The sequence below is a fragment of the Myxine glutinosa genome, chromosome 13, assembly GCF_964187855.1.
Source record: "Myxine glutinosa chromosome 13, kmMyxGlut1.1, whole genome shotgun sequence".
Lineage (NCBI taxonomy): Eukaryota > Metazoa > Chordata > Myxini > Myxiniformes > Myxinidae > Myxine > Myxine glutinosa.
The window spans coordinates 21343095-21358732 of record NC_136273.1 but is presented as its reverse complement, the minus strand read 5'-3'; the positions used below and the strand labels follow the sequence as shown (position 1 = coordinate 21358732).

At 48.0% G+C, this 15638-nt stretch overlaps 1 protein-coding gene across 6 annotated transcripts in view; it reads left to right on the top strand.

Annotated features, from left to right (window-relative positions):
• The window catches only part of TRAPPC9 (trafficking protein particle complex subunit 9), a 46098-nt gene that overhangs the window by 9724 nt on the left and 20736 nt on the right, over positions 1-15638 (top strand). For all 6 annotated transcript variants that reach the window (XR_013621161.1, XR_013621163.1, XR_013621162.1 and 3 more), the window contains 4 exons: positions 6091-6234; positions 6322-6448; positions 6560-6711; positions 7294-7379. Coding sequence is in view for 3 of the 6 variants with exons in the window: in XM_068133943.2 (XP_067990044.1) it covers positions 6091-6234; positions 6322-6448; positions 6560-6711; positions 7294-7379 (509 nt within the window). In the remaining 3 variants the exon portion in view is untranslated. The remainder of the gene's footprint in view (positions 1-6090; positions 6235-6321; positions 6449-6559; positions 6712-7293; positions 7380-15638) is intronic.

Here is a 15638-nt window from a genome sequence, read left to right as displayed (position 1 = left end):
TCCAACGTCCCACCATTTGTGCCAGGCGAGAAACTCCTATCTGTTCTGTCTCGTTATGGAAAAATTGTTTCCCGAATCTCAATGATCCCGCTCGGGTGTCGCAGTGATCGTGTTAAACACGTGATGAGCTTTAGGAGGCAGGTGTACATGATCCTCCCGGATCGCGGAGCCGATACAGGTTTAAATATATCCTTTAAAGTATCGTTGGATGATCGAGAATACCACATGTATGCTTCCTCAGCCTCCTTAACTTGCTTTAATTGTGGAGAATTCGGACACGTTAAAAGATTCTGTCCTAGGGCCGCTTGTCCGAAGTGTGGTGAACCGGGACATAACGAAAGGGCTTGCAAAAAGGCCAATCCCTCCACCGCGCCTTGTGACACCCCGACCATGCTCGCTGACACCCGGACCGTATCTCCTGTTACCCCTACCGTACCTTCCGTCACCCGGACCGTATCTCCTGTCACCCCTACCGTACCTTCCGTCACCCGGACCGTACCCTCTGACACCCCGACCGCACCTTCGGACGCCCGGACCGTACCTTCTGACACCCTGACCGTACCTTCTGACACCCCGACCGTACCTTCCGTCACCCGGACCGTACCCTCTGACACCCCGACCGCACCTTCGGACGCCCGGACCGTACCTTCTGACACCCTGACCGTACCTTCTGACACCCCGACCGTACCTTCTGACACCCCGACCGTACCTTCTGACACCCCGACCGTACCTTCTGACACCCCGACTGAGTCGTCTGTCACACCGGTGCTTTTCGATTCCAATGTGACGACACCCACCGATGCGACTGACACAACTAGCATTGCCCCCTTTCCCGAACCCATGAACGAAGAATCCACAGTGTTTTCTAAAAAGCGAAGAGCACCAGCGCCAAGCAGTTTCGCTGGTGCTGCAAAGAAGGCGGTCATGGGCGGCACCATTTCCGGCGCACACGTGTCCGAGTGCCCCTCTGACATTCCCTCACTAACTGAGAACATGGATACCGTTGCCAATGACACCAGTGAGTCTCATTATGTAAATGAGCCAAAAAATAAAATTTGTACCTCTCACCTGGAAGTTTCCGAGTGCGAAACCTCCAGTGAAAGTATTACCATTTCCGAGCTGGGAAATGGTTTTCCGCCTGCCCCCCCTTTAAATACCGAGCAGACTAAGGATTCAATAAACGCTCCCACTGTACAAACGGGGCCAGCAAATCTGAGTTTGCCGGGATCTCAAACCCAAGCTCCGACCCCAGAAACAAATATCCACCAAAGTGTTAACGAGTGCCCTCGGGAACACCTCGAGAAACTTGTGAAGGTGCCCCCAGACAAGACCGCGGGGGCAGCGGGTAATACCCCAGATCCCGACGACATGTTATCTGACGTGTCTGAGTCCGAAGATGACATTGAGGCAACCGCGCTGTCACAAACAATGACAGGTCACTCGCAGGTATCCCCTCAACTCGTTCTTACCTTCCTTAACGAAACGTATCGTCACCGCAACATTGTCATTAAAGACAATTTCCCTGACTTGGCTGCATTCATGTGCACCGCAAAGTCAATAATCAAAGCGCGTGAGGATTTTGACCTGACGAAATCTCAACTCCACAGGTTAAGAAAGTTTGTTACCCGAGCAGGTGCAGAGTGTTCCCAAGCACATGGCGATTTCATTACCACGGAATGAAAAACATTTCCTTTGCGACCTTAAACATGAATGGTGGGGGTGCAAGCCACCTCCGTCAGGCCCAAGTCAAAAACTTGTTTGACCGTAAAAAGGCAAATGTTCTTTTACTACAAGAGACCCACATCACACCTAACGTGGAACATGACTGGTGCCAAACTTTCAAAGGGCAATGCTATTTTAGCAATCTGTCAGCCTCATCTGCTGGGGTTGGGTTTTTTCTAAAGCCAGGCCTAGCTTTCGAGTCTTGTCATTTTCAGGAAGTCATAAAAGGCCGGCTTATTTCCCTCCAGCTTGCACATCAAAACTTCCGCTGTACCATTTTCAATGTGTACGCACCTAGTGAGAGCAGGGACCGAAAGGCCTTCTTCACTTCCATGGTAAACCACCTGAAATCAGTTGATCTCGATCAATGTGTGTGCATTGGTGGTGACTTTAATTGCACCTTTGACCCTCCGAAAGACAGAAACTCGGCAGAACCCCACCCCGAGTCCCATGCGGACCTATCCCGTTTCTTTAAGACGGCCGGTCTACTGGATGTTTGGCGATTGCACCACCCCAACACAGTCCAGTTTACCTGGTGTCGATGTGCCAATGGCCGGGTGTCTTCGGCAAGACTCGACCGCTGGTACATAAATGTACCCTTTAAGAACGTCGCGGCCTCGTCAGGTTGTTTTCCGTCATTGTTTTCAGACCACCATATGGTAACCTTAGATCTTTCTTTTCCTCGACCCACATGCAGAAATAGTTACTGGAAGTTTAACGTTAAACTTTTAGAGGACAGTTTATTTACAGACTCCTTTCGTGATTTCTGGGCTGAAATGAGTACTAAAAAATCTTCTTTCTCCTCAATTAGCCTCTGGTGGGATAACCTAAAGGCCCAAATTCGAGTATTTTGTCAACAATTTAATTCGCACTGTACCAATGTAAAACATATCACGATGGCTTGCTTGGAAGCAGACATCTTAAGGTTAGAGAGCAAGTTGGCCAATGAGAGCAACCCAGTGAACTATCGGTTGCTACTCGAGAAGAAGGCCCAATTAAGGGATTTGATCCATGAAAAAGCAGCGGGCACACTAGTTCGGCTAAGAATACAAAATATAAAGGTTTCAGATACCCCAACTAAGGCTTTCTTTCACCTAGAAACTATAGAGAAACCAGCACGACTCATATCTTCGGTTTTGGACCCAGGGGGGAACATCCTAACAAATCCGAGTGATATAAGATTAAATATAATTGATTTCTTTTCTGAACTTTTCAAGGCCAAAACAGTTTCTCACGAAATGATGAATGTTTTGACCTCTCACCTTCCTTCCGTGGCTGAGGCCCAACGTCTGGAACTGGATGCTCCAATTACCCTTCCAGAGCTATCCGGTGCACTCGCTGAGATGGAGTCGGGAAAAGCCCCTGGCATCGATGGCCTACCGGCCGAATTTCTTTCGGCATTCTGGGACATTTTGGGCCCAGAGCTGCTCAATGTTCTGGATGCATCTCTTTTATCCGGAGAATTACCGCTCAGTTTTAGAAGAGCAGTACTCTGCCTGCTACCCAAGACTGGCGATCTCCGACACCTGTTAAACTGGCGTCCGATCTCGTTGTTGTGCACGGATTACAAACTGTTTTCCAAGGTCCTTGCGAACCGGTTGAAGACAGTTATCGGGGACCTGGTGTCACCTGATCAAAGTTGCGGCATCCCTGGCAGATCCATCTATGACAACATATTCCTAGTCAGAGATTTGTTAACTGGTAAATGTGTTAAAGAGGATTTTGGATTGGTGTTTCTTGACCTGGCAAAAGCCTTTGATAGCATTGATCATGAGTTTTTGTGTCATGTGTTACAAGCTTGCGGGCTTGGCACAAATTTTAGAGCCTACATAGCTTTGTTATATGCAAACATCTCCAGCCTGATCAAAGTTAACAACGAATTTTGCCCACCCATAAAGGTTCAGAGAGGGGTAAGGCAAGGTTGTCCACTTTCAGGTCTATTATTTGCCCTCGCCTTGGAGCCCCTCTTAATCGCCCTCAGAAAGGATATCCCTGGACTTGCCCTTTCTCCAGGACACCCACCTTTGACCCTGTCAGCTTATGCCGACGACCTGTGTGTCATTATAAAAAGAAAATGCGACAGTGACGCCATGGCAAAGTGTTTGTCGGACTTCAACCTTGCCTCATCATTAAGGTGTAATTGGGGGAAAAGCAAGGCTCTGTGGATCCCCTTTCCAAAAAACGACTTATCTATGCCACCGTTATTACCACCACCTCCCCTTCCTGCAGAACTAGTGTGGGCAAACGATGGCATCAAGTATTTGGGCGTCTTCCTCGGACCTCCTCAGTATGCCCAGAACAATTGGGACAGGATCATTGACCAGGTAGACGGGCGTTTGAGCCGATGGAAAAGAGCTCTACCCCACCTGTCCTATAAGGGTCGCGTGCTAGTTGTCAACAACCTCGTCACTACCCTTTTGTGGCACCGGTTCATCTGCCTGCAACCACCGGAGGTTTTGCTCCAAGCTATCCAGAGGAAACTGGTGGATTTTTTTGGGGGAGGCTACCACTGGCTTCGACCCAGCGCCATATGTTGTCCATTGGCCGAGGGTGGTCATGGCCTAGTCGATGTGAAATGCCGCCTGTTGGCCTTCCGGCTCCGCTCCATCCAACGCTTGCTGTATGCAGAACACCTACCAGGAAAGCCCTTAGCCTGCTCCATTCTTCAACGAGCTGGGAGGCTCGGATACGGACAGGAACTTTTCCTGACCAACCTTCAACACACCGATACATCTCTGCTCCCAGTTTTTTATCAGAGCCTCTTGAATGCCTGGCAGGGCGTTTCGATAAGTCGCCAAACAGACTCGTATGGCACTAACATGTATGCACATGAGCCTTTATTTTTCAACCCACTTTTCCCCGATATCCCGAGGAGTCGCGACTTCTGCCAGCATTTTATAGCGGCCAACATCCTGAAAGTGTGTCATCTCCGACACGACTCTGGACAGGGATGGAAGCCTGCGAACGAGCTGGCGGACCTAACAGGTGTTCGGTCCAGGAGGCAAATCGAGAATATACTAAGAGCGGTGATCCGAAAGGGCCACCAGCTAGGCCTACATTGGACGCAGGACATAGAGGTCGAGCCCACAGTCCCAAAATTAGGGGTCACTTTTACCCCAAACGAGCTGCCCCCCATGAGCGCAGGGTCACCCCCCTTCCATGGCATGAGCAGCAAGAGTATCTATAGGTCTTGTGTGAAACTTCTTCTTGGGGACCCACCTCTAGCTGGGGTTACCCGGTGGAAAGGACTCTTGCCTCCCGGTCCCCCCTCTGAGCCTTTATGGGATACAATGTATGCTGGACTTATTTCTAAAAGAACAGGTGACCTTCAGTGGCGTTTGGCCCACTGGATTGTTCCTTCCAATGCTGTCATCCGTTTTTTTTCCCCCATTTCCGGCTGTTGCCCCTTTTGTCCGGCGAGGGAAGATTTGCTTCATGCTTTCATTAATTGTGAAAGACTTTCTCCTTTGTTTCATTGGTTAAATTTTATTTCCCATAGATTGCAGGTTACCTTTTCCTTGAAAGCTTACATCTTTGGCTTTCCTCCCAAAAAGGGAACCACATCCATTGTATTCGGGTTCCTAACCGCTACTGCTAAACTGGCCGTATACCTGTCGCGGAAGGCGAAGCTGGGCGGCAGACCCATGCAGGAATGCAGTATCATGGTGTTCTTTAGTTCATTGGTGTCAGCAAGGCTCAAGCTTGAATTTGGCTGTGTCCAAACGGCAAACGACCTTGCTAATTTTGTTGCGACTTGGTGTGTTGGAGGGATTTGTGAGGTCCAGGAAAACAAATTGTTAATCTCCGTATAATACAGTGCGGGTGTTTCGTATCGTGTGCTGTTTTTTTCTGGCATTTGCACCTTTCTGTTGCTGGGTTTGCAGTGCACCGTTTGTTTTTTTCCTTTCGGGATTGCTATGATTTTACTGATTGCCCTGATTGATTGCTTTTGGTGGTATTCTTGTTTTATACTTTTATAATAAAAAGAGCTTAAAAGTCAAAGTCTCTATCTCTCTCTCTCTCTCTCTCTCCCCTTCTTCGCCCGTGTTCTTCTATCTCTCTCCCCTCCTCCGCCCATGTTCCTCTCTCTCTCTCCCCTCCTCCGCCCATGTTCCTCTCTCTCTCTCTCTCTCTCTCTCCCCTCCTATGCCCATGTTTCTCTCTCTCTCTCACTCTCACTCTCTCTCTCTCTCTCTCTCTCCTCTCGCTCTCTCGCTCTCTCGCTCTCTCTCTCTCTCTCTCTCTCTCTGTCTCTCTGTCTCTCTGTCTCTCTCTCTCTCTCTGTCTCTCTGTCTCTCTCTCTCTCTCTCTCTCCCCTCCTCCGTCTCCCATGTTCCTCTTCCTGATAACTAGTTGTACCGTTTTCAGAATCACACCATGGATGGCCAGCGGTGCAATTACGAATCCTCCACGAGCTCGTGTACTCCGCCCAGAGGATGGGTAACCCTGCATTGAGTGTACACCACCTGACCTTCCTCTTACATTCAATGCTTGACTTCCTCTCTGAACAAGGCAAGAACTGATCAATAATTTATCACATTTGAAGATATCTGCCAGTTTCAGTCTTTGAGTGAGCACTGAAGGAATTCTCGTTTTCAGAAAAGAAAGAAGTGAGCCAGACACTAGAGCGGTATGCTGCAAGTTGTAGAGGCCACAGCACTACGTTGGAAATCAGAGAAAGCCTAAAGGTGCAGCCCATTGCCCTGAGCAAACTACCCATCGTCAGGTAAGTATTTTCACAGACGCGCTGCATCTCCCCCTCCCCCCCATCTTATTATACATCGAAAGCTGAGATTGATCAGGGAACTATGATATTTAAACGCACCATTTCCTCCAGATCCATGAAGCTTATAAACTTGCCTCCGAATCTACGGCCCGTCAAGTTGAAGAGTGGGGACGGGCTGAGTACCCCCATCAGTAGCAGCAGTCCCTTCATCTACTCTCCCATTGTGGTCCAGCAGCGAAGGGAGCAGCGTGCAAACCAAATTGGTACACCACATTCTCTAGTATAACGGTGTTATCAATGTCGTGCTGTTCTTGGCACGCTTGATGTTTGTGTACTCATATTTTTGGATTGGTGGTAGCCAACTGATGGGTATCGATTGGTGAAGCGTGCATCCATCCGTGATAGGTTATTGTTCCCGCGATAATTTGTGAACGGCTGACGGAATCCAAGTCGAACTTGGTACGAGTATGTATAATGATGCAAAGATGAACAGATTCGATTTCGGCATCAAAGGTCAGAGGTCACATCAGGTAAAAATGTGATTCTTCAGAACAGGTGAAGGGATTTAAATCAAACTTGGTGCAAGTACATATAATGATGTGGACGGAAGCATATCGGTCGCGTTGTGATGTCGAAGAGTGGCATTCTAGTTTTATTTTTCTCTCTCTTTTGCTCACTCACTCTCACTCTTTCCACTCTGTGTCATTTATCACCAATTGGCTGCTTGTCAAATGTGGAGCTAACTTTGTCTAACTCCTCTCTTTATTTAGCGACCTGTGAGCAATAGTTTTGCATTGAGTGTTCTTTCCTGTCTAAATTTGCTGTCGCATTTCCCTGTTCCACAGACTTCCAGTGGGTACAGGGGGATGTGTGTGAGGTCCAGCTTATGGTGTACAATCCCATGCCCTTTGAACTGCGGGTGGAGAATATGGTGAGGACATCTACAACAAAGTACAATTCGCCCCCTAAAAGTGTTTTGTTTGTTCTAACGCTTGAGGAGAGTGCATCCCGCTTTGTCGAGTGTCATGCGTGATGTGGAATGAAGAGCCACAGGAGGTTCAGATACAGTTGGTAGAGAATGAGGAGAAAGGGATTGGATCACAAGGTGTTGATGCGATGGACATGCACGTTGACACACACATGTGTGCACGCACTTGTATATGTATACACACACACACACACACACACACACACACACACACACACACACACACACAAAGGTGGATATTTTAGACCTGGCAGGGCTCCGTTCCACCTTCTGAAACCTGCAAATGGAGATAACAACCACCGGGAGGGGAGGGAGTGGGAGGGAACGTGGTGAATTAGAAGCACCAGCGCACCACAGGAGGGAGAAATTAATTTTGTTTTTGATATTTTCTCCTTTGTCTGTGTTCGCATATCGAACAATTGTGAAGATTGAACAATGAATGAATGAATGATCGTTTTAAGGCCATTTTCCCTGCTAGAGCGGGGGTTAGCCTTGCGGGCCCCATGACAATCATGGTTCCCTGTTTGAGGCAATGTTTTTATGGCCGGATGCCCTTCCTGACGCCAACCCTTGGTCACGCTCTTACGATGTGCAGGGATACGGTGTACCTATTCTAAACCTGGGTACACACCGGGATCATTCATCCCAGCAAGCTGGTACTCAATTTGCCGACCTCGGAAGGGTGACAGCCCGAGTCAACCCCCCTGGTGTTAATTCAGCGATCGACCGGGATTCAAACCCAGGATCCTAGGATCCCAAGCCTGCACCCTAACCGCTAAGCCAACACCAGGCTAAATTGTGAAGATTGAACACAGAATATAAAATATTACCAGCCAAGGACAAAGTGTAGCTGTTTAGTGTTACAAGTGTAAAGTAACAGAACTGTCAACGTTTTTGCCACAAGGTGACCTTCATCAAAATGGCCTTTGGTACACAAACAACTATTATGCCTCAGTGTGGTTTCCTCGTTAATGTGGTAGCATGGTGACCATGTGATCAGATCAGTATCGAATGCAGATGTGCAAGGGGCAGAAGGACGCTTTTTCTTTGGGGTTAGTCGTTTGATGATCGGTGATTTTAAAACTCCTTTTTTATGCCTCTGCAGCCGAAGGAGAGACATTGTTTTTGGGTTATGCGTCATTCTGTGCATAGCAGATTTCGTTACCTCAATAACTTGTGAACCATTTAAGGGATTCCAACCAAACTGACAAAAGTATGGACTATAGTTGCATACAAAGATGAACTGATTAGATTTGGGGTTCAAAAGGTCAAAGGTCTTTATCCTATGGTCATGTGACCTTTAATTATTTTTTTTGTATGCAAGATCGAGACTCGTGTAAGAGCTAACATTAATTAAAAAAAAAAAAAAAAAACCACAAACGGACACACAAAACATACAATAAAGGGAGCAGAAGACAAGATGGGAAGAGAGAGGGAAGCACACAAGTACAACAGCAGAGAACAGGGACATCGGGAGATCTGTGGGGGGGAGGAGGCACTGGTGGGAGAGGTAAAAAACACATGGACACTGCTAGGACAGAAAAAAGTCTGTATTTCAAAAAAGTGGATCTGGGGTGAATTAACGGGGGTAGAAAAGATCAATGTTTTGGATGGGGGAAGATAAGAGATGGTGGTGAACAACTGTTTTAAAGACCTGGAGGGAGGAGTGGGATTGAAGAGAGTGAGGGAGTTTGTTCCAGTGGCAGGAGTAAAGAGGAATGAAAGAGTGAAGGTGAGCAGAGAGTCTTGATTTTGGCAATTTCACCAGAAGAGGGTTCTTGGCAGATCTTGTGTGACCTGTAGGAATATTTGGGGGACAGAGCACAGACAGACATGGGGGAGCTAGGCCGGAGAGGAGTCGGTAGAAGACAGAAAGACCACCAACCTGCCTGCGGTGAGTGAGTGAAAGGCCGTCAGAGTTAGGGAGATCCCAATGATTCTGAAAGCTTTGGTTTCAACAGCATGAAGCTGAGCTAGGTATGAGGAAGGAGCACCAGCCCAGAGGGGAGAGCAGTATTCCATTGAGCTGCGGATGAAAGCCTTGTATACAAGTAAAAATTTGAGAATTTGTGCTTATATAAAATGTTGGAAGCATTTCGTGTTAAAAGTGGTTAAACAAGTTTTGTAGGATAATTCGAGGGTGCTGAATTCAAAAACGCTGTTTAACCGGTTCAATTTTGGAGTCTTAACCTTCAAATTGTAAAAAACAAAATGCCCGCCATTTTCAGCATATATTTTGCCATAACTTGAATTTTAAGCAACACAGAAGGCTCAAAATAGTGGCAATACCCATGTTTGTGATACTGAGGATTCCAAATTTACTGTTACCTAAGTTGTAACTAGTTTGGTTTCGCCGCCATGTTGAATTCCAAGATGGCCGCCATATTGATCATCAAGATGGCCACAATGTTGGATTTAAATACAAAGAAACAAATTGAAATATAGTATGCCTGGAGTCTTTTGCAAAGTGTGCTTTGGACTATTTTGAAAAGCGAGTAAAATGAGACAATGAAGGAATTGTGGTCTTGTGGTTGAGTTACATACACCTTCGCCTTCATGTGACCCCAGAGGAAAAGGTCACATGGGGTCAGGTCCGGTAACCGTGGAGGCCATGTATTCAGCGAGGGAATGTCATCTTCTGTACTGCAGAATATTGCTACCAAGGATTTGGCATCGGAGAGCATTCAACATTCTTTGCTTAATGCAGAAAAACTTGGACAGGTGCAGCTGGATGAGTTTGTTGATCAGCGCCTTCTTCAGCCTCCTGATGGCACATGTCATATCAATTTCAATGCCGCTTTACATAGGAACAAAGCACAGACTTTCTCGTCTCTGTATGCTGTAGACTGCAAAGAAAGCAAAGGCAAAGAAACGACCATCAAGGCAGATAGAAACATTCTACAGCGACTTGTGACAGCTTCCAAAGCAGGGCGTGTGATAAACCTGGACCTGATTCTGCAGCATGAGCTTATGCCTGTGCCAATTTCACTTGCTGCCATGAATGGGAGTCTACATACAGGCAGTAGCGGTAAATCTCGACTGGCAAATGAGTTGATTCAAGATGTCTCAACCCCAGAACAAGTGACATTAACTGGAAGTACTTGCTTAGTAATTGATGGTCAAGCACTGGTGATGGCTCTTGGAAAGCCCAGCGGAATAACCACATTTGGTGAATATGCAGATGCGTTTGTGAATTCAGTGTTTGCCATGGGGAAAAATTTTGAGAGAGTTGACGTAACTTTCGACCGATACCAGCAGGATTCCATCAAGACTGGAACCAGAATGAAACGTACCCGGGCCTCTCGACCAATACGTCGGGTAATAGAAAACCAAAACGTTCCTCTACCAGACAAATGGACCAACTTTCTCTCACTTGGAGAGAATAAGGCAAATCTAGCAGAGTTTCTTTCTCAGCAGCTCATGACAAATGCGGTGTCTATTGCACCCACAACACTTGTAGTGGCTGGAGGATTTGCACAGATCACAGACGTGAAATCTTCAGATCCAGAGATGGACACATCATCCCTACAGGCCAACCATGAGGAGGCGGACACATGACTTGTTCTTCATTGCGTCGACACAAATGCTGAAACAGTGGTGGTTTTAGTGCGTGACACTGACGTGCTGGTCTTGTTAGCTGCTCATTTTGATAAGATGCCATGCACTCAGCTGTGGATGAAGGCAGGAACTCTTAAGAAGCCAACATACATTCCCATCCACAAACTCCACCAGAAACTGCCACCTTGTCAAGTGGAAGCGTTGCTGCCATTCCATGCAATTACTGGTTGTGACAGTGTGTCACAGCTTGCTGGCCACGGCAAAAAGACAGCCTGGAAGGTGTTTCAAACACACAGCCAATTGTTGACAGATCTAGGCACAGAAGATATCACTGAAGAAGTAATCAACGATGCAGAAAAGTTCATATGCCGTCTTTACAAGGTACCCGATGATGTGGACAGATGCGACAAGGCACGTGTAATACTCTTAATAATAATAATAATAATTCATTTATTTTGTATAGCGCTTTTCCAGAAGCCCAAAGGCGCTTTGACAGAGTGGAAAACATAATGCATAACAATACATGAAAACAACAATTGCAAAAAGACAAGAATCAAGAAAACAAACAGCAGCGATATACGGCATATATATAAGACAAGAATCAAAAAGACAAGACAAGAATCAATAGGGAAATATTTAAAGCAAAAGGAGGGAGAAGGAGAAGAGATAGTCAGGGGTTAAATGCTGTGGGTTGAATGTTGAATGCAGCGTTGAACAGGTGGGTCTTGAGTGATGTTTTGAATGTGGTGAGTGAGGAGGAGTCTCTGATGGTGTGAGGTAGTGAGTTCCAGAGGGTGGGAGCAGCGATGGAGAAGGCCCTGTCCCCCCAGGATCTGAATTTGGTCCGGATGGAGGGGGTCAGGAGGTTGGTACCAGCAGAGCGGAGGTTGCGGGTGGGAGTGTGTCTGGAGAGGAGGTCAGCCAGGTAGGATGGGGCCAGGTTATGGAGGGCTTTGTATGTCAAGAGGAGGATTTTGTACTGGATTCTCTGGGGGATGGGGAGCCAGTGAAGCTTGTAAAGGACGGGGGTGATGTGGTCACGGGTCCGGGAATGAGTGAGTAGACGGGCAGCGGAGTTCTGAATGTATTGGAGTTTATTGGTGATTTTTGAGGGTGAACCATAGAGGAGGCTATTGCAGTAGTCCAGACGGGAGGTGATGAAGGCGTGGATGAGGGTTTCTGCAGCCGTGGAGGAGAGGGATGAGCGGAGACGGGCAATGTTTTTCAGGTGAAAGAAGGCTGACTTTGTGATCTGTTTAGTGTATTTGTCGAAGGAAAGGGTTTGGTCAAAGATGACGCCAAGATTCCGGATGTGAGGGGAGGTGGATACTGGGATACCGTCGATGTTGAGGGCAAAGTTATGGGTGGATTTTGTGAGCGTTTTTGGGCCAATGATGATTATTTCAGATTTATCACAGTTAAGCTTGAGGAAGTTGATTTGAAGCCAGGATTTTATTTCAGTGATGCAGTTTGTCAGGATAGAGTGGGTGTCGGTGGAGACGGACTTGGTGGAGATGAAAAGCTGGATGTCATCGGCGAAGCAGTGGAATTGGAGACCATGACGGCGGATTAAGTGACCGAGCGGGGACAGGTAAAGGATGAAGAGGAGGGGGCCAAGAACTGAACCTTGGGGGACACCTTGGGGGAGGGGAGCAGTGGGGGATTTGCAGTTATTGATGGAGATGAACTGGCATCTGTCAGAGAGGTATGATTTAATCCAAGAGAGGGCAGTGCCGGTGACGTTAAAGGTGGATTCAAGTCGGGTGAGGAGGATAGTGTGATCGATGGTGTCAAAGGCAGCGCTGAGGTCGAGGAGGACGAGAATGTTGAGGTTGCCAGCGTCAGAGGAGAGGAGAAGGTCATTGGTGATTTTGAGGAGAGCAGTTTCAGTACTGTGGTTGGAGCGGAATCCGGATTGGAATGTTTCATACAAGTTATTGGCAGAGAGATGATGTTTGAGTTGAGTGGCTACAGCGCGTTCCAAAACTTTTGACAGAAAGGGTAGGTTGGAGATGGGTCTGAAGTTGTTTAGGGTGTCAGGGTTTAGACCAGGTTTTTTTAGAATGGGGGTAACAGCAGCAATTTTGAGGGAAGGTGGGACGATGCCTGTAGACAGGGAGGAGTTTATTGTTGCAATGATAAGTGGAGAGAGAGCAGGGAGGGAGGCTTTGACAAAGCTGGAGGGGATGGGGTCAAGAGTGCAGGTGGCAGTTTTCATTCCTATGAGGAGTTCAGAGAGGTCAGTAGGAGAGATTGGGGAGAACCGAGACAGGGGATGGCAGGACAAGGGGGGGCAGGTGGTTGGAGGGGGAGCAGGTGCGGCGGTGGTCAAGCTGTTGTAGATGTTGTCAATTTTGCGTTGGAAGAAAGAGAGGAAGGAGATGCAGTTGTCTACTGTGAATGACTGGGTGGTGGTGTTCAGGGGGCGGAGGAGTTTGTTTATTGTCGAGAAGAGTGCTTTTGGGTTTCCGGAGCCAGAGTGGATAATTTGAGAGTAGTAGGCAGAGCGGGCGCGGGAGAGGGCATCTTTGTAGTGTTGTATGTGGTCCTTGTAGGCTTGGGAGTGAACTGTGAGACCCGTTTTATTGCGGAGTCTTTCAAGTTGGCGAGCACGAGTTTTCATCAGGTGGAGTTCAGGGGTAAACCAGGGAGCAGAATGGGTGAAAGAAACTGTTTTGGTTTTTACAGGCGCAAGCTGGTCAAGGCAGGAGGAGAGAGTGTGGTTGTAGTAGTCAGTGAGGTCGGAAGGGGTGTGGAGGTCAATGAAGGGAGAAGTGGACATTTTTTCAGAGAGGGTGGATGAGAATGAGGTAGGTGAAAGAGCGTTTAGCTTACGGAAGTTGATTGTGCGATAATGCCTTGGTGTTGGGGCGGGGATGTTGATGGTCAGAGTGATGGCTAAGTGGTCAGAGAGGGTGAGGTCGGAGCCATAGAGATGGTGCAAATTTAATCCAGTGGAGCAGACAAGGTCCAAAATGTGACCACGGATATGGGTAGGAAAGTCGACATGTTGAGTGAGGTTAAAGCAGGTGAGTAAATCAGTGAAGTCAGTGGTTATTGTGGAGTCAGTGGAGTCCATGTGGATATTGAAATCACCAAGGAGGAGGATTGAGGGGGAGAGGGAACATAGCTGGGTCAGAAAGTAGGAGAAGTCAGACAGGAATGATGGGTGTGGTTTGGGAGGGCGGTAGACGACAGCCATGACTGACTGCGTGTGACCAGAGAGTTTTAAAGCCAGGTGTTCAAATGATGGAGCAGATGAGATGGAGATGAGGTTGGTCTTGATGTCTTGACGGTGGATAACGGCAATTCCACCACCTCGGCCCTCCGAGCGTGGTTTATTGACGTAGGAATATCCACTGGGTGTGGTGAGGTTGAGTGTGTAGTAGTCCAGAGGTTGTTGCCAGGTTTCGGTGAGACAGAGAAAGTCCAGTTTGTTATCCAGGATGTATTCGTTCAGGATGAGGCATTTATTGTTGAGGGACCGGGTGTTGAACAGGGTGAGCTTGATGTTGTTTTGAACAGCAGGGATGAATTCAGGTGATTTAGCCAGGGTTCGTAGGCAAGAGGTGCGATCGTGTGGGTTGCTGTGACCAGGTGCGCTGGGACGAAGAGTGAGAGTGCGCTGAGCCGACCAGAGGACGGGGATGGAGTGACCTGATTGCGAATAAACAAACTTGCGACCGGAGCCACGGTGAATGTACCTGGGTCGTCGGAGGAGTCCATTTGATTTGATGGCAGAGATGCATGATGGGGTGGAGCGGGTATTGAGCAGAAGAAGCCTTGCGGCGGAGTACTTCAGAGCCATGCCAGGCAGGAGCGAAGGGACGAGTACGAGGCCAAGGTCGAGGAGGCAAAGCGGCAAACGCAGCGGCAAACGCAGCGGCAAACGCAGCGGCAAACGACTGCAGCCGCTAATCAAGACCACAGCGGCAAACAAGGCCACAAGGCCACCGGCAAACAAGGCCACGGCCACAAACAACGGGAGCGGGCCTTTCGAATTCCGTATTCCGTACCATCAAAAGCAGATTCCGTTATCCAGCCGGAGAACACGCGGCACGTGCGGGTGTGAAAAGGCAGGACAGGTGTGAGATGTCAGGTCAGAAAGGTAGAAGCGGACCCTGTACATCCATCCAGTCGGAGAAGCGGCGAATATGCAACGCCAGCGTCCTCTCGCAACCGAACCCGGGGATCAAGCATATATTCTTCTAACATCTCTTCTAACATCTCTTCTCTAAGGGTTGTCCACAGGAGACTCTGCCACCAACATCAGATGCAGTGAGACTACACATAAGGCGCGCACATTACCAGGCTTTTATTTGGAAGCGCGCAACCATCGCTACTCCAGTACTCCCCCAAGTAACAGACATGGGATGGACATACATCGATGGGAACTTGGTGCCGAAGTTGATGACGCTATCTCCAATTCCTAAGGCGTGTCTCGAGATAGGAACATGCGGATGTACCAAAGGATGTATAAATGGCCGTTGCAGCTGCAGAAAAGCTGAGCTAACATGCACAGGACGATGTGCATGTGCATACAACAGACAACTAGAATGCAGAAACAGAACAGACTAAGATAGACAGGTAAACATTTGAGAATGCCAATATTGAGCTATACGGTATTTATCTATCTATAATTCC